We start from the raw sequence: 19,764 nt of genomic DNA, 5'->3' as shown, positions 1-19,764 counted from the left end.
GGGAGAGAGAGGGAGGGGAGGAGAGAGATGGGGGGAGGAGAAAGGGAGGGGGAAAGAGAGAGGGGAGGGGAGAGAGAGGGAGTGGGGGAGAGAGGGAAGGGGGGAGAGAGAGGAGAGAGATGGGGGGAGGAGAGGGGGGGGAGGAGAGAGGGGGGGGGAAGAGAGGAGAGAGAGGGGGGGGGGAGAGAGGAGAGAGGGGTGGAAGAGAGTAGAGAGAGGGGGGGAGAGAGGAGAGAGAGGGGGGGAGAGAGGAGAGAGAGGGGGGGGAAGAGAGGAGAGAGAGGGGGGGGGAAGAGAGGAGAGAGAGGGGGGGGGGGAAGAGAGGAGAGAGAGGGGGGGAAGAGAGGAGAGAGAGGGGGGGGAGAGAGTAGAGAGAGGGGGGGGAAGAGAGAGAGAGGGGGGGGGAGAGAGAGGGGGGAGAGAGGAGAGAGAGGGGGGGAGAGAGGGGGGGGAGAGAGGGAGAGGGGAGAGAGAGAGGGAGGGGGAGGTCAAGTCAGGGAGGGGTAGGTCAGGTCGGATCCAGTCAGGGGGGTGGGGGGGTGCGGGGGTCGGGTCCAGTCGGGGGGGGGGGGGGGGAGGGGTGCGGGAGCAGGAGCGCGGGTCGGGTCTAGTCGGGGAGCGGGAGCAGGAACACGGGTCGGGTCCAGTTTTGGGGGGGGGGGTGGGGGGAGCGGGAGCAGGAGCGCGGGTCGGGTCCATTCGGGGGAGCGGGAGCAGGAACACGGGGTCGGGTCCAGTTTTGGGGGGGGGGGGTGGGGGGAGCGGGAGCAGGAGCGCGGGTCGGGGGGGGTGGGAAAGAGAGAGAGAGAGCGGGTGTCGGGTCGGGTCCAGTCCGGAGGCAGGGTCGGTAGGAGCTGGCCGTGGGAGGAGCCTTATTCACGCAGCTCCAGTGAGGCCATTTGGCCAGGGCTAGGGGCTGTGTGCTTCGGGCGCCTGGAGCTACTGCACTTGCGTGCCCACTGTAGTGCGCATGTGCAGAGGTCCCGGCACTGTTTTCAGCGCAGGAACCTGGCTCCGCCCCCCCACAGCTCATGCTGGCTGCGCCGAGGGCCAGAGGACCTGCATGTAGGTGGAGAATACAGAGGATTTTTTTAGGCGCACTTTGTGGCGCGAAAAACGGGCGTCCAGGTCGGGACTGCGCCGTTCTAGGCCCGTGTGGAAACTTGGGCCTAATATGTCAGAAAATAAGTCTGGTCATCTGTACAGCTCAATGTTTGTCCCAAACCAGGACTAAGAATGGAAAGGAAAAAGTCCAGCCCAACAGGAGAGTTGGTGAGTACCAGCTGAAACTGGAAATACTGGTAATTGATTTAACAGTGAAGCTGCATGGTCACCTTGACAACATGGCCAGCTAGCACCACATACTTTAATGACAGTAACTGTTTTAATGGCTATCCTTCTTTGTGTCTGCAAACCATACTTCAAGCTTCCTGTAGTGCTCTCAATTAAAAGTGCAGGACCAAGAGTAGTCTGGTAGGTCAATGTATTAGTGCTCTGATTCACTCTCAGTTGCAGTTGAAATCATCAACTCAGAACAGTCAGCGATTCAAATCTGAGACTTTTCTTGTTTGTATGGTGCAACATCACACACCAGGCCACTTTTTGCTCACTTGAGACTCCTTGGAGGAGCAGAAGGAAATGCATTTACCAATAGATTGTTATAATAATGCTGGTAACCAATCCACGGCATGAACTGTTTCCATTTTTAGCACTGCACATACTATTTGCATTGGAAGATGAGCACTGAGGTTAAGCTTATATAATAGATGCTTGTTTTATCCAACCGCCAGAACTTCTACAGATATGTGAAGAGAAAAAGATTAGTGAAAACAAATGTAGGTCCCTTGCAGTCAGATTCAGGTGAATTTATAATGGGGGACAAAGAAATGGCAGACCAGTTGAATAAATATTTTGGTTCTGTCTTCACGAAGGAAGACACAAATAACGTTCCGGAAATACTAGGGGACCAAGGGTCTAGCGAGAAGGAGGAACTGAAGGAAATCCTTATTAGGCGGGAAATTGTGCTAGGGAAATTGATGGGATTGAAGGCCAATAAATCCCCAGGGCCTGATAGTCTGCATCCCAGAGAACTTTTGGAAGTGGCCCTAGAAATAGTGGATGCATTGGCGATCATTTTCCAACAGTCTATCGACTCTGGATCACTTCCTATGGACTGGAGGGTAGCTAATGTAACACCACTTTTTTTAAAAAGGAGAGAGAGAGAGAAAAGGGGTAATTATAGACCGGTTAGCCTGACATCAGTAGTGGGGAAAATGTTGGAATCAATTATTAAAGATTAAATAGCAGCGCATTTGGAAAGCAGTGACAGAATCGGTCCAAGTCAGCATGGATTTATGAAAGTTCAATCATGCTGGACAAATCTTCTGGAATTTTTTGAGGATGTAACTAGTAGAGTGGATAAGGGAGAACCAATGGATGTGGTGTATTTGGACTTTCAAAAAGCTTTTGACAAGATCCCACACAAGAGATTGATGTGCAAAATTAAAGCACAGGGTATTGGGGGTAATGTACTGATGTGGATAGAGAACTGGTTGGCAGACAGGAAGCAGAGAGTCGGGATAAACGGGTCCTTTTCAGAATGGCAGGCGTGACTATTGGGGTGCCGCAGGGCTCAGTGTTGGGACGCCAGCTATTTACAATATACATTAATGATTTAGATGAAGGAATTGAATGTAATATCTCCAAGTCTGCAGATGACACTAAGTTGGGTAGCGGTGTAAGCTGTGAGGAGGACGCCAAGAGGCTGCAGGATGACTTGGGCTGGTTAGATGAGTGGGCAAATGCATGGCAGATGCAGTACAATGTGGATAAATGAGAGATTATCAACTTTGGGGGCAAAAACACGAAGGCAGATTATCTGAATGGCGGCAGATTAGGAAAAGGGGAGGTGCAACAAGACCTGGGTGTCATGGTACGTCAGTCATTGAAAGATGGCATGCAGGTACAGCAGGCGGTGAAGGCGGCAAATGGTATGTTGGCCTTCATAGCTAGGGGATTTGAATATAGGAGCAGGGAGGTCTCACTGCAGTTGTACAGGACCTTGGTGAGGCCTCACCTGGAATATTGTGTTCAGTTTTGGTCTGCTAATCTGAGGAAGGACGTTCTTGCTATTGAGGGAGTTCAGCGAAGGTTCACCAGATTGATTCCCGGGATGGCTGGACTGACATATGAGGAGAGACAGGATCGACTGGGCCTGTACTCACTGGAGTTTAGAAGGATGAGAGGGGATCTCACAGAAACATATAAAATTCTGACGGGACTGGACAGGTTAGATGCAGGAAGAATGTTCCCAACGTTGGGGAAGTACAGAACCAGGGGACACAGTCTAAGGGTAAAGGGTAAACCATTTAGGACTGAGATGAGGAGAAACTTCTTCACTCCGAGTTGTTAACTTGTGGAATACCCTACCGCAGAGAGTTGTTGATGCCAGTTCATTGGATATATTCAAGAGGGAGTTAGATATGGCCCTTACGGCTAAAGGGATCAAGGGGTATGAAGAGAAAGCAGGAAAGGAGGTACTGAGATGAATGATTAGCCATGATCTTATTGAATGGTGGTGCAGGCTCGAAGGGCCGAATAGCCTACTCCTGCACCTATTTTCTATGTTTCTATGTTATACCACAAACATAAACAAGTTAAGTCAGGACCAGCAGTTTCCAAATAACAAAACAAATCCTGTAATGGGCTTTTACTTTAAACCATTGCTTGTTCCAATGTCTACTTAATTAACTGGACAGATTAATTTCTCCCAGACCTAGCTGAAAAAAGTAAATTGATGAAATCTATTTAGCTTGTGCCAACATCAATCCTTCACATGTTGGTATGCAAAGGAATTCCCTTCCTCCTGTTAACTGGGCATTCCATAGACCATTCTTGACAAGCCAGCTGAAATCAGCAGTATGAAGTGTGATTATTCAGCAGGGTTGGAGTTTAAACTCTTAATTCACAGCATAGTGCACTTACACTCTGGGCTTTCACACCACCCCATACTCAGAATTTATTACAGTTTATGATCAAAAGTTATTCTTATGTGTCAGCCTTGGCTCAGTCGTAGCACTCCCACCTCCGAGTCAAGAGGTCATGGGTTCAAGCTTCATGCCAAAGACTTGACGACATAAATGTAGTCTGGCACTTCAGTGCAGTACTGTGGGAGTCTGCTGTCCTGTCTTTCAGATGAGACATTAAACCAAGACCCATTCTGCCCTCTTAAGTAGGCGTATAAGATAGCATGCCACTATTCGAAGAAGAGCAGCGGAGAACTCCCGGTGTCCTGGACAACATTTATCCCTTAACTAATAACTAAAACAGATGTCTGGTCAAATTATTTCATTGCTGTTTCTGGGATCTGGCTGTGTGCAAATTGGCTGCTTCGTTTTCCAACGATACAGCAGTGATTACAATTCAAAAGTGCTTAATTGGCTGTAAAGCATTTTGGGTCGTACGGTCATGAAAAACACTATGGGCTAGACTTTCCACGTTGTTGTCTTTCACCCAAAAATGGGCGCTGTTCCAGCAATGGTCGATGTTCGGAGGCTGAGGGGAGACCTTATTGAGGTGTATAAAATTATGAGGGGCTGAGATAAAGTGGATAGAAAAGACCTATTTCTCTTAGCAGACGGGGCAAAAACCAGGGGGCATAGATTTAAAGTAATTGGTAGAAGGTTTAGAGGGGATTTGAGGGGAAAGTTCTTCACCTAGAGGATTGTGGGGGTCTGGAACTCACTGCCTAAAAGGGTGGTAGAGGCAGAAACCCTCACCACATTTAAAAAGTACTTGGATATGCACCTGAAGTGCCGTAACCTACAGGGCTACGGACTAAGAGCTGGAAAGTGAGATTAGGCCGAAATGACCTCCTTCCATGCTGTAACTTTCTACGATTCCATGATTCTGTGACGATACTCCTCTCTGGCGGGAGGCAACAAGTGAAGCCCAGACATATCCCCATAGTAATGCAGCCAAAACCAATAACTCATTAGACCAGGGAGATTCAATCTGGATCCTCCCAGTCTCTAGTGCTGTACACTAACTCACTATCTGCCTCCTCCCTCTCTACTAACTACACTGCTAGTTTTCCACAAGGTACTCCCTATTGTCTCACTCTATCAATCATTTAACATACATGTACAATCCACTCTTGTAATTTAGTCTGAAATTGGAAAAACTAAGAACCAATAAATGCACATAAATGTGAAGCTAAGAAAATGTTGTTTAAAACTGGAAAACCCCACAAATGATCAGATGATCTGTGAAATTAGTCATACTGCCAAAGTATCTTTTTAACTCATTTGATGTTTATCTTGACTGATACTTTTTTTAAAATGCAGCTGCTATTTCTAGTGTTTCATCCTGTCTGCCTGAAGATTCACTCTGAAATGTAACTGCACTTTCAGTGCAAACATATTTTGTTTAAAATGGATGATAATTTTACTAATTTACTTTGACTCAGCAGCAAAGTTCAGTTTAAAGTTGTAAATCGACTACAATCTTTAATGTTAATTTTTAAACTTATCGAAGAGTTCATAAAAAAAAACGCACTTAGTATGTTAGAAGAAATGGCTTTACCATGTGATAAGCGCTGGTCTGCTGAGGTCGGTCAGTATGGTAGGCATCCACATTGTCTGTGATTGTTTGCCGCTCTCCTTTCAGGTTGATCTTCCTGAAGCGCCTACGAGACTGCCGGTTGGTAACTTCCCTCTGTAGATTTTTCTCCTCATTTTCACTGACATTTTCAACCTGAAATATATGTTCAGGATCCTGATTGAACATCCAGTTCTTCCATATCACAGAAAGTCTATGCAATCTTAAGAGACTCATGAGAAATGCATACAAAGATTTAACTATGCCTGTACGTGAGAGGAGGGGGGCACTTGGAGGAATATAAACCACACACAGGCACAGCGACACTCCAACTGAGAAAAATTATGTTTCAATGAGTTGGAGGCCACAACTTCCTTCCTTCCAGGAAACCGTAAATAACGGTTTATCAATGCAAAAATCACTTTCCGTGCGCACAGTGCACTGAACATCGCCTCTTTTTTGCTCTTGCATGCGAATATTTTGTCCAACCTCATGCTTACAGGAAAACTATCTTTTCATACACCATAACCTCAATTTAAGATTTATTCAACGGTACTTATTCAGTAAGCATCTTTTTCTATTTAATTATCTGCCACATTGGTCCTTCAGGGAAAACAACTCTCAAGGCAGTGAAAAGGATACCTTTTTAATAGACTGATCATTGGAATTGTTATTTCCCACTCTCCTTACTCTCAATTGGTCTCCCCACATCAAGCGCCATCCCAGTTTGAGAGGCAGATGGGTGATCTGCTCCCAAGTTTTTGGTATCATGTCATAAATATCTGCTATGAGGTACACAAGAGTGGTTTGGACATGATTCTTCCTATGCATTTCCCTCCCTCTCTCACACTCAACTTTCAACAAATTAAAATAAGATGCAAGTTTCCACTTATAAAGCACTGCTTATTGAAACTCCAATGTGCCACACCACCAATGGAAATCTGATATACAAGTCACATCTTAATGCAGCTACTTATCTAAATATATAAGGATTACTTATATCCTGTGATGGCGAGGGAAGATATTTGAGGGCAATAACACAAACATTAATTAATTGACTTGACCTCATGAGAGCTTCATTCATGTTTCACAAAGCCCCATTACTCTCACACCCAGGTTATGCAATAAAAATGAAACCAAATATTAAAACTTTCAGATATTAGAAAAGTAAATAAAATACTTTTTTTTAATGTAGGGGTAAGCATAACTTATTTTCTTGGAATCATTATCTTTAGTTAAAGTCAGGATCATATTTACAGCTCATTATTTGAATTCTGGTACCACTGGCGCTGTTCCCCAATGACTTGAGTCGTCAGGAAGTTCAAAAAGGAAAGATTTCCATTTATATCGTGAGGATTTGAGTATAGGAGCAGGGAGGTCTTACTACAGTTGTACAGAGCCTTGGTAAGGCCACACCTTGAATATGTGTTCAGTTTTGGTCTCCAAATCTGAGGAAGGACATTCTTGCTATTGAGGGAGTGCAGCGAAGGTTCACCAGACTGATTCCCGGGATGACAGGACTGACATATGAAGAAAGACTGGATCGACTGGGCCTGTATTCACTGGAGTTTAGAAGGATTAGAGGGGATCTCATATAAAATTCTGATGGGACTGGACAGGTTAGATGCAGGAAGAATGTTCCCGATGTTGGGGAAGTCCATAACCAGGGATCACAGTCTAAGGATAATGGGTAAGCTATTTAGGACCGAGATGAGGAGAAACTTCTTCATTCAGAGAATTGTGAACCTGTGGAATTCTCTACACAGAAAGTTGTTGGGGCTAGTTTGTTAGATATATTCAAAAGGGAGTTAGATGTGACTCTCACGGCTCAAGGGATCAAGGGGTATGGAGAGAAAGCAGGAATGGGGTGCTGAAATGCATGATCAGCCATGATCATATTGAATGGTGGTGCAGGCTCGAGGGACCTGCACCTATTTCTATGGGGTGAAGTTTCGGGCCGCGCCAAGAACGGCGCAGCCCCGACCTGGACGCCCGTTTTACGCGCCCGAAAGTACGTCAAAAAAAACCTTCAGATTCTCCAGCTCCCTGCAGGTCCTTTGGAGCTTGGCGTGGACCGATTCTAGAAGTGGTGGGGGGAGGGGCTAATTTAAATGAGACAACGTTGTGCCGGCAGCCTTGCGCGTGCACGTTGGAGCGCGCGCAGTAGCGCATAAACATTGGCACTCGGCCATTTTTAAAGGGACTTGAAGAAAAGTGTTGATTTGTCTCGTGGACCTCTGGACAGACTTGGGATTTGATTTTGGTGATTTTTTGTGCCTGAAGGAGTGCTTTTAACAGCACTGTTGAATAAATCACCTGCTGAAATCAGCGGGTGCTGCTTTTCACTGCCAAACTTCCAGAACAGGTGCTGCATTGGTGCATGCAAATTAAGGACTGTGTGTTTTGAAAAATAAGAGGGTCAATTCAATATAGCAATGGAACAATGTCCACCAAGAACAAAGAATTTCTTGCATGAGGAAGTGGAGATATTAGTCAACGTCATTGAGCAGAGATGGCAGGAGCTAGATACCAGCAACAGAGATCACATAAAAGTGCCACCTAAATAAATGAAGAAACGCTGGAACCAAGTTGCAGAAGATTACTGCACAGTGCTGCATAGCATGAGATCTGGAAGCCAGTGTAAAAAGAAATGGCACGACCTTGGTCAAGTAGTTAGTGTAAGTAATATTTTCCATTTTTAATGTAATCCTAATTGTAACATGATTATCTATGTCCCACCCTGCAGAAAGACGCACTCTGTAAAAAGTTATATTTTACTCTTTGCAGAAGAAATTGGCCCACAACAAAAGGGAAGCAACTCGAACAGGAGGAGGCACGCCCAATCTGCATCCACTGACACCCTTGGAACAGACGGTAGCTGCTATGATGAGTCGTACATGGAGAAAAGCAATCAGTACAGCACAAGCTGGGCCCGCACGCGAGGAAGAGGGTAAGTCCTGAAAATGAATCGTGGCCCTTCAAATCAACCTGCTGACTGGCCTGCCATGTGTGAGAGTATGCATGCCACCCATCCTGCCCCTTCCCTTGCCGTTAAACATTTGACTGTTCGGATGTATTTTCCAGACATGATAATGATGATGATGCTGCTGCTGCCAACCCTGAGGATCCTGAAGGTACAGAACAAGAACCAGTACAACCAGATGCGGACGATCCAGACTGGATGACGGCAGCGATGACTGAAATGTCTGCAGGGGAGAGCTTCCAAATTAATGTTTATGAGCCCCCATCAAGGGGCATCAGAGTTTCAACCCCTAGCATAGGTTCTGGTTCCACCTTCCATGGTTTTGATTCCGACATTGCGGGTCCCAGTGCTGCTGGTGATATCATGCAGCCGTTTACACCCATTCACCCACCATCCCAGCCCACGGCTCGCACTCGAGTGCTGCTGTCTGGAACACCGAGCGCCCCACCTTCCCAGCCCGTGCCTCCCTCTCTAGTACTGCTGTCTGGAACACAGAGCATCCCACCATCCCAGCCCGCACCTCTCTCTAGTATTGCCGTCTGGAACACCGAGCATCCCACGGTCCATGCCCGCGCCTCCCAGTGTAGTGGTGCCACGAGACAGACCCAGGCAGAGGAGGAGATTGGATACACGCTCTCCTGAGATGCAGCGTGCAACAGATACGGCTCAGGTTGTGGCATTGGGCATGGAGACCAATTAGATTACCCGATCACTCATTGGTGGCGTCAGTACAGTGGGTGAAGAGGTGATGGTCCTGACGGGAGAAATAACAGTAATGACACGGGAACTTAGGGAGGGAATGTCCGAGGGAGTGCAATCGACGACACAGGTCATCAGGGAGGGCCTGGGTGAGGTAGCTGCTGCAATAAGGGTACACAGCCCAGCCAATCAAATGACACCCCCATGAAGAAGTGAACATTCACTGAGATGTGGATGAGAGATGGTCGCAGCCTTTCTTTGCTGCTTTTGTTCTTGTTCTTGATGTAGCTGTAGTAGCGTTTTTCAAATTGAAATTGTTTTAAAAGTGTTGTAACTTTACAACTTATAAGTGATCTTAGGGTTTTTAAGTGATCTTATAGTGGAAATGCTCTCACATTTTGTATCTTATTTAATTTTACACCTAAAAAGTGATCTTGAAGTTTAAGTGATCTTAAGAGTGTAAGATTTTTCACATTGAGATTGTTTTGTAACTTTTCAAGTTTATAAGTGATCTTAAAGTCTTGAAGTGATCTTCAAGAGTCATATTAAAAAGTAAAGTTTGATACAACAAATATTTTATTACAGTGACGTTAACTTTTCAATAAAATATTTTTTCATTAAAACTGATTCATCTCCATTAACACAACACAACGTAGGAACAACTGCAAACAATAAACATGTCCATGCGCAACAGTGGTTGCAGAGCCCTCAGGCATCAGTAATTGAAGCCTTCACGGATGAGCTGCTGGCGCAAGACTCGAGCAATCGTTGATGGAGCACGATGGACGGCCCTCCTCCGACATCAGTCACTTGCATGCTTTCCTGATCGTCGTCATCATCCACATCCTGCTCTTCCGTAATACTATCATCATGCACTGGACCCTCACGTGGGTCTTCTGGTTCCACTACCAGCTCCTGCTGCCTCATGATGGCTAAGTTATGGAGCATGCAGCACACAACAGTGAAGTGACCGACAATCTGAAGAGGGTATTGCAAGTGGCCTCCGGAATGGTCCAGGCATCAGAATAGCTGTTTCAATATACCAACGGTCCTCTCAATGATGCTGCACGTCGCAATGTGTGCCATGTTGTATTGACGGCCAGCTTCTGTTTGTGTCACGCGTAAGGGCGTCATGAGCCAGGTGGTCAAGCCGTACCCTTTGTCTCCCTGTAACCAGCTCTGCCCTTCTGGCTGCTGCTCAAACATGTCAGATATAATGCTGTCATGTAGGAAGAACGCATCATGGGTGCTGCCAGGGTATCTCGCATCGACTGACATGATGCGCTGCTTGTCGTCACACACGAGCTGCACATTGATGGAGTGGAAACCTTTCCTATTCCGGTACTGCACGGAATCCTCCATAGCTGCTCGCAAGGCTATGTGGGTACAATCAATGCAGCCCTGTATCTTTGGGAAGCCGGCAATCCTAAAGAAGCCCACAGTCCTCTCATGGATCACTTGTGCGGTCATTGGGAAATTGATGAAGTCATTCCTTTGCGCATACAGTGCAGCCGTGACCTGGTAAACGCAGACATGTATTGCACGTTGAGAGATGGCGCACACATCTCCAGTTGTAGTCTGAAACGATCCCAAGGCATAGAAAGAAATTGCAGCTGTTACCTTCACTTCAACAGACAAGGCAGTTGGCGTCCTGCTTCTGGGCTGCAAATCTGCTCTCAGCATATCTCTGCGACAACTTCTCTGCGAAAACGCAGACTTTTGACACGATCAGCCTCGCTCATGTCCAGGTACGAGCGCCTGACTCGATATTGTCGATGTGGGTAAGGTCTCCTGCCCATCAACCTGCGGGCTATGTCGTTCCTGGTGCAGTGAGCTCTAATCAATTCTCTCCTATGCAGTGAATTGATGGCGAACCATTGTATAATCCGTGGTGTTGACAATGCAGCACCCATTCTGCAAATTTAAGTTTCAAAGTGTCTATCTGGCTGCCTCTCCCTGTCCCAATGGCCTCAGTCTCCCTCGCAGCTCGAAGGCTGCTCGTTTGCTGTTTCTTCGGCTGCCGTCGAGCCACTGATGCCGCCCCTGTCTCCCAGATCAAAGGCCTGCCTGAAGCACCGCAGCTTGAAGGCTGCTTGCTGCCGCTGTTGGGCTGCCGTCGAGTCACTGACGCCACTCCTGTCTCCAAACACAGAAGGCCTGTCTGAAGCACCGCAGCTCGAAGGTTGCTGCTGCTTCACACAGGTAGGAATATTGAATATTTTGTCTTTGCTTTGTTTATAATTTTTTTAATTCAGGATGGCTCTTTCTTTGTATAAGACTGTTGAATGCTTGTAGAATTTAAATTACTTCCCTTCCCCCCTCCCTCGTTCCCCACGTCTGATTTGTAACCTACGCCTGATTTGTAAAGTGTAGGCAAGGTTTTTCTGAGCGTACAAAAATCTGCACTTACTCCATTCGAAGTTAGTTTGGAGTAAGTTTTCACTGCCTAAACTTTCAAAACAAGCGTAAGTGGCCGGACATGCCCCGTTTTGAAAAAAAAAATTCTGTTCCAAAGTGAAACTGTTCTAACTGACTAGAACTGGAGCAAACTAAATGCCAAGAATTGCAATTTCTAAGATACACCATTCTAAACCTGTTGCTCCAAAAAAACAGGAGCAACTCAGGCCGAAACTTGACCCCTATGTTTCTATGCTTCAAGGACACCCTCAAAGCCTCTGTGAAAAAATTTAACATCCCCATCAACATCTGGGAATCCTTAGCCCAAGATTGCCCAAAGTGGAGGAAAAGCATCCAGGAAGGCGCTGAAGACCGAGTCTCTTCGCCGAGAGCAAGCTGAAGCCAAGCGTAGACAACGGAAGGAGCGCGCGGCAACCCAGGCTCCCCACCCATTGAAATACTGACATGTCACCCACCGGCAGACGGATTATTTTACAAAGCAGTATGCTGCTGGCTCCAGTAAGGCACCAAGAGTCTAATCTTGGTAAAAGCAACAAAAATAATGAGATAAAATGTGAAGATAACTGGACTCAAGTGATATTATACACACTGATCTTGGACAGTGCATTGCAACATCACCACTGTTTTCCCTTCAGTAGCATTTGGAGCATCAGGAAATATATCAAATGTATGCATTAAAAAGTGCTCAAGAGGCAGATGGTACACAAGCTTCAGACTGACAGTCCCGTTTTTGCTGATCATTTTTCAAGAATCAGATTAGATTTCTTATCTCAGATGAAGAATGCAATATAGAAACATAGAAACATAGAAAATAGGTGCAGAAGTAGGCCATTCGGCCCTTCTAGCCTGCACCGCCATTCAATGAGTTCATGGCTGAACATGCAACTTCAGTACCCCATTCCTGCTTTCTCACCATACCCCTTGATTCCCCTAGTAAGTAAGGACTTCATCTAACTCCTTTTTGAATATATTCAGTGAACTGGCCTCAACAACTTTCTGTGGTAGTGAATTCCACAGGTTCACCACTCCCTGGGTGAAGAAATTCCTCCTCATCTCGGTCCTAAATGGCTTACCCCTTATCCTTAGACTGTGTCCCCTGGTTCTGGACTTCCCCAACATTGGGAACATTCTTCCTGCATCTAACCTGTCTAACCCCATCAGAATTTTAAACGTTTCTATGAGGTCCCCTCTCATTCTTCTGAACTCCAGTGAATACAAGCCCAGTTAATCCAGTCTTTCTTTATAGGTCAGTCCCGCCATCCCGGGAATCAGTCTGGTGAACCTTCGCTGCACTCCCTCAATAGCAAGAATGTCCTTCCTCAGGTTAGGAGACCAAAACTGTACACAATACTCCAGGTGTGGCCTCACCAAGGCCCTGTACAACTGTAGCAACACCTCCCTGCCCCTGTACTCAAATCCCCTCGCTATGAAGGCCAACATGCCATTTGCTTTCTTAACCGCCTGCTGTACCTGCATGCCAACCTTCAATGACTGATGTACCATGACACCCAGGTTTCTTTGCACCTCCCCTTTTCCTAATCTGTCACCATTCAGATAATAGTCTGTTTCTCTGTTTTTACCACCAAAGTGGATAACCTCACATTTATCCACATTATACTTCATCTGCCATGCATTTGCCCACTCACCTAACCTATCCAAGTCACTCTGCAGCCTCATAGCATCCTCCTCGCAGCTCACACTGCCACCCAACTTAGTGTCATCCGCAAATTTGGAGATACTACATTTAATCCCCTCGTCTAAATCATTAATGTACAGTGTAAACAGCTGGGGCCCCAGCACAGAACCTTGCGGTACCCCACTAGTCACTTCATGCCATTCTGAAAAGTACCCATTTACTCCTACTCTTTGCTTCCTGTCTGACAACCAGTTCTCAATCCATGTCAGCACACTACCCCCAATCCCATGTGCTTTAACTTTGCACATTAATCTCTTGTGTGGCACCTTGTCGAAAGCCTTCTGAAAGTCCAAATATACCACATCAACTGGTTCTCCCTTGTCCACTCTACTGGAAACATCCTCAAAAAATTCCAGAATATTTGTCAAGCATGATTTCCCTTTCACAAATCCATGCTGACTTGGACCTATCATATCACCTCATTCCAAATGCACTGCTATGACATCCTTAATAATTGATTCCATCATTTTACCCACTACCGATGTAAGGCTGACCGGTCTATAATTCCCTGTTTTCTCTCTCCCTCCTTTTTTAAAAAGTGGGGCTACATTGGCTACCCTCCACTCCATAGGAACTGATCCAGAGTCAATGGAATGTTGGAAAATGACTGTCAATGCATCCACTATTTCCAAGGCCACTTCCTTAAGTACTGTGGGATGCAGTCCATCAGGCCCTGGGGATTTATCGGCCTTCAATTCCATCAGTTTCCCCAATACAATTTCCCGACTAATAAGGATTTCCCTCAGTTCCTCCTCCTTACTAGACCCTCCGACCCCTTTTATCGATGCCTATGGAAAGCAGAGAAAAGTGGAGCATCACAGGTGTGAACCCACTTCCTGCTACACTGAACACTGATGCATCAATTTGCAGTCTGTATTGTTGCATCTCTTCCCATCTCTAGACCCTGTGACAATTTAATTAGCCACCCCAGCTGTGTTACATTAACCGTTCCAACACAGCAGTCTGCAGCTTTTTTTTTTAAATTACAAAATTCTAAAATGTGATTTTGATTTGCATATGTAACTAATTCAAATATTTAAGAGGAATTACACAAGATTTTAAATGGTTTAACTTTCCTCAAGGAGCCAGATGTCTTTCCATCAATTGTAAACATCCAATTTATTAGAATTTTCAATACTTTTCTTTCCAACAGGGGATCTTGTCACTTTAATTCGTTACTCCATAGGAGTTAGCTAAAAAAAAACTTTTTTACAACAAAGTTCCAAACTTGAACAACAATCCCACATCTTTATGGTCCAAATTATTTCCAGATTTTATAAAACTGAGTGCAAATTCTAAAAATGTAGGAAACACGAAGTCTCTGGATTACTAGTCCAGTAACATAACTATTATTAAAACAGGTATAAATACATGTTCCAGAGGTTTTAAATGTACATGTTCTAGAAGTTATAAATGTATTAAATTATTTTGCAACAAATAATACAGTAAATTATAATTCCAAGCCTCATAGCTGAGAAAGAAAGTTAGAGCATCAGTTGGGAGGAAGCTTTGTAGATGGAATTGAACTCTTTTTTCAAAGAAGGTGCAAGACTTTTACGGTAAGCAATCTACCATCCTTCCTCATTTGTGTCACCTCCAAATACAAATTAAAGAAAACTACAGTTGTGCGAGATTCTGGAGGCAGAAATCTGTAGGCCTGTACCTTCAAGCCAGCTTGGAATGCTGCAGTCAAAATGTTTGTTGACCATGGTTTAGGTGGCTGCATTACTGACAGCTTCTATAGGGATCTTCTGCAAGTTAATCCTCAAGGTACCAACTACATGAGTGGAGCAAGCTCTTAATGTTCACTGATGATTCCAGCTTGGCCAAGGAAGAACAAAGGGTGACGCACCCCAGATCGCTGACCTCTACTAATTGTCCTGGTTCCATGACAAATAACCATTGGGACTGGCAAAATGTTCTTCCTGCTGTGCATACAGTAAGCTAGTGCACTGTGCACTTTGATCAAGATGTACTTCCTCTCAAAAGGGGAAGTATAAGGAGGTAACTAAAATATTGGTTTTGTTATTTCCCATGTTGTGGGAACTCAATATATTTTGGACATGAATGAGGGCGAGATCAGAACACGGTCCTTGCTGCATGCCACTTTAAGTACTGTTGATTCACTACCTATACTGGTAACTCACTAACTTGCTGATAATGAAAGCTACGAAAGTAATAGCTTGGAACTAGAGAAATATTCAAGTCCTGAGAACCCATGGGTTCAAGGAGCTGTGATGTCCGCTTCCTCAGAACCGGATTCACATTCCATGTTGAAATCCTGAGAAATAAAGTGGTGATCCTTCTAGATGCCTTTTATTAAGTAAGACATCATGGGGTGTACCTCTTGTAACCTCACTCAGTGAGAGAAGCTGGTTGGCTAAGATGTGAATTCTAAACGATTTCAAACAATGCCTTATTTCGAAGGACTCCACACCGGCCGGCCCGCTGTAATTCCGGGCAGAATGGACCGGCCCACACCTGTCCCAGGCCGAAAGGACTCCACACCGGCCCCGGGCCAAAAGGACTCCACACCGGCCTGCTGCAATCCTGGGCCGAAAGGACTCCACACCTGCCCACACCTATCCCTGTGGTGGCACACCAGCTGCTCATTGTGCTGACAGACTCGGGGCGGAAGTCAAACGGGCCGAAGGGACTCCAGGGCCAGCGCTGAACCAGCCGAAGGGACCGAGGCCAGCGTTCAACGGCCGAAGGGACTCCGAGGTTGGCGCTGAGCCGGCCGAAGGGACCGAGGCCAGCGTTCAACAGCCGAAGGGACTCTGTGGCCAGCGCTGAACCGGCCACTGACGTTCAACCCAACATCTTAAAACTTCTAACCAACTTTTAATCAATTTTTAAACTTTTAATCAACTTTTAAACTTTTTAAACAATTTGGGAGAACTTTTAAAACTTACATTTTAGACTTTTAATCAAAATACTTTTAAACACTGATTATTGATCTACATCTTTTGACTTTTTAACAACCTTTAGAAACTTTTTGAACAAATTGCAAATTTTTATCAACTTTTAATCAACTCTTAATCTTTTTAAACAATTTGGAAATACTTTTAAACTTCTAAAATAACTTTGGAAGTGATCTTCCTAATGCTTGCCCCCCAACCAAGCCTCAGGCTATCTACCATCAATGGCGCTACTCGGCGTCGAGCTTGCGGCCAACATCTCGCTGTCGACAATTAGCTTATACAGCCGTGCCTGGTCTCCAGTGTCTTGGACCCCCTTTCCACTGGACCAAGGCCTTGCTCGGTTAAGCCCGTGTGGTTGCCGGTGTGCAGCGACCACAACTCATGCACAGGCATCTTCCACTTCGCTAATATGAAGTTCGGGACCTGGAACATCAGGACCCTCAGACAATTCCAACAGCAAGAGGCCGGAACGCCGCACCACCATAATTGCCCGGCGACGTTTTGATATTGACATTGCCGCCAGAAGTGAGACCCGGCGGCAGGGGAAGGCCAGCTGAAGAAACATGGTGGAGTTTATACCTTTTTCTGGAAAGGAAAACCAGAGAAAGAACGCCGCCTTCATGGAGTCAGCTGAGCTGGTCGACCGCCTCAAAGACTCCCCCTGCAGGGTTAACGAACGCCTCATGACTCTTCGTCTTACCCTATCCCGGAACCAATGCATCACAGTCATCAGTGCGTACGCCCCTACACTCGATCAACGGATGAGGCAAAATAAAGTTTTTTTTGTTCCACTCTCGAGACAACCTTGTCCCGCGTCCCCACGGGCGACAAATTGATCTTCCTAGGTGACTTTAATGCCAGGGTCGGCAAAGACATAGCCCTCTGGGGAGCCGTGATTGGCAGAGAGGGGTTAGGGAAAGCCAACTCCAGCGGTACCCTACTCCTGACAAAATGTCTAGAACATGAACTCGTCATCAACACCCTGTTCCGCCAGAGGGACAAATACAAGGCATCGTGGCAACACCCTCGCTCCAAACACTGGCACCTGCTCGACTACGTCATCGTCCGAGCCAAGGATCGAAAGGATGTGCACATCACCTGCACCATGACAGGAGCTGACGACTGCTGAACGGACCACTGCCTAATCCGATCCATCATCGACATTAACATAGCCCCAAAGCAAAGGGGACAGCAGAAGCAGTGTCGCAAAAAAGTTAATGCAGGAGTACTTAAAGACCCAGCTAAGAAAGCCCGATACAGCCAGTGCCTCACAGCTAATCTGGCGTGCCTTGATGGCTCTGAGATGCTCAATGCCCACAGTGCTTAGTCTGCCCTCCAGGCCTCTATAACTAGTGCCTGTAAAGAGACACTTGGTCACTTAACCAGAAAACATCAGGACTGGTTTGATGAAAATGATCAGGAGATCCAAGAACTTACAGATCGCAAGCGCAAAGCATTTCTGAGCCTCAAGCAACAACGTAACTCGGGAGCTGCAAAGCAACATTACAGATGGCTCAAGGCTCAGGTCCAACAAAAATCCCTGGACCGAAAGAACAGGTGGTGGATGGAGAAAGCACACGAAGATACAACAACTGGCCGACAGCCACGATATGCGAGGATTCTTCATTGCAGTCAAGGCCATCTACGGTCCAAACTCCCAAGGCCCCACCCCACTCTTGGCCAAGAACGGGGAAACACTCATCAAGGACACTGAAGCTGTCAGAGCCCGATGGAAGGAGCACTTTGAAGATCTCCTCAATCGAGATTCTATCTTTGACTCGAGTGTTCTCGACTCCATCCTGCAGCATGCGACCCGCCACCACCTCAGTGAAACCCCAACGCTGCACGAGGTAGGCAAAGCCATAAAACAGCTCAAGAATACCAAGGCGACGGAGAGACGCTGTTGGCGCAGATGCATGACCTCATTTCTCTCATCTAGAGGGAGGAGAGCATGTTGGGAGATCTTAGAGATGCAGTGATCGTGACCATTTTTTAAAAAGGGGACAAGTCCGACTGCGGCAACTACAGGGGAATCTCCCTGCTATCAGCCACTGGGAAAGTTGTTGCTTGAGTTCGCCTCAACCGTCTTCTCCCTGTGGCCCAGGAGCTCCTCGCAGAATCACTGTGCCCTGTAGGGGACGAAATCCGCACTATGGACATGATCTTTGCAGCGCGACAGCTGCTGGAAAAATGCAGGGAGCAGCGCCAGCCCTGAGACATGGCCTTTTTCGATCTTACAAAGGCCGTAACCGCGAAGGTCTATGGAGCGTCCTCCTCCGTTTCGGATGCCCCCAAAGATTTGTCAACATCCTTCGCCTGCTCCACGACGACCTGCAGGCCGTGATCCTTACTAACAGATCCATTACAGACCTAATTCACGTCTGGACAGGGGTTAAATAGGACTGTGTCATTGCTCCAACCCTCTTCTCAATCTTCCTCACCGCCATGCTCCACTTCACGGTCAACAAGCTCCCCGCTGGAGTGGACCTAAACTGCAGAACCATTGGGAAGCCGTTCAACCTACGCCACCTCCAGGCCAGGTATAACATCATCCCGACCTCTGTCGTTGAGCTGCAGTCCGCGGACGACGCCTGCGTCTGCGCACATTCTGAGGCTGAACTCCGGGATATAGTCACGTATTCACCGAGGCATATGAAAGCATGGGCCTTACGCGCAACATCCGTAAGACAAAGGTCCTCCACCAGCCTGTCCTCGCCGCACAGCACTGCTCTCCAGTCATCAAGATTCACGGCGCGGCCCTCGACAACGTGGACCACTTCCCATATCTCGGGAGCCTCCCATCAACAAAGGCAGACATTGATGCGGAGATTCAACATCGCCTCCAGTGCGCCAGTGCAGCCTTCGGCCGTCTGAGTAAGAGTTTTCGAAGACCAGGCCCTCAAATCTACCATCAAACTCATGGTCTACAGGGCTGCAGTAATACCCGCCCTCCTGTATGGATCAGAGGCATGGACGATGTATAGAAGGCATCTCAAGTCACTGGAGATATATCATCAACCATGTCTCCACAAGATCCTGCAAATCCCCTGGGAGGACAGGCACACCAACATCAGTGTCTTCGTCCAAGCTAACATCCCCAGTATTGAAGCAGTGACCACACTTGATCAGCTTCGCTGGGCAGGCCACATAGTTCGCATGCCAGACACGAGACTCCCTAAGCAAATGCTCTATGGCAAATGAGCCAAAGGTGGACAGCGGAAACGTTACAAGAACACCCTCAAAGCCTCCCTGGTAAAGTGCAACATCACCACTTACACTTGTGAGACCCTGGCCGAAGACCGCCCTAGGTGGAGAAAGTGCATCCGGGAGGGCGTTGAGCTCTTCGAGTCTCAACGCTGAGAGCATGAAGAGGTCAAGCGCAGGCAGCGAAGGAGCGCGCGGCAAACAGGGTTTGTGGCTCTCGTATTGGACTGTTCAGCCACCAA

The 19,764-nt window shown here is 46.8% G+C and overlaps 1 protein-coding gene across 15 annotated transcripts in view; it reads right to left on the bottom strand.

Annotated features, from left to right (window-relative positions):
- LOC139262901 (rap guanine nucleotide exchange factor 6-like) overlaps positions 1 to 19,764 on the bottom strand; it is a 448,770-nt gene that overhangs the window by 222,918 nt on the left and 206,088 nt on the right. For 14 of the 15 annotated variants that reach the window (XM_070878168.1, XM_070878169.1, XM_070878171.1 and 11 more), the window contains one exon: positions 5,584 to 5,754. The exons of the other annotated variant lie outside the window; for it this stretch is intronic. In XM_070878168.1, coding sequence (XP_070734269.1) covers positions 5,584 to 5,754 — 171 coding nt within the window. The remainder of the gene's footprint in view (positions 1 to 5,583; positions 5,755 to 19,764) is intronic. 15 annotated transcript variants of the gene reach the window in all.

The sequence above is a fragment of the Pristiophorus japonicus genome, chromosome 4, assembly GCF_044704955.1.
Source record: "Pristiophorus japonicus isolate sPriJap1 chromosome 4, sPriJap1.hap1, whole genome shotgun sequence".
NCBI lineage: Eukaryota > Metazoa > Chordata > Chondrichthyes > Pristiophoridae > Pristiophorus > Pristiophorus japonicus.
The sequence above is the reverse complement of the archived record's forward strand: the minus strand, read 5'-3'. Positions and strand labels throughout refer to the sequence as shown.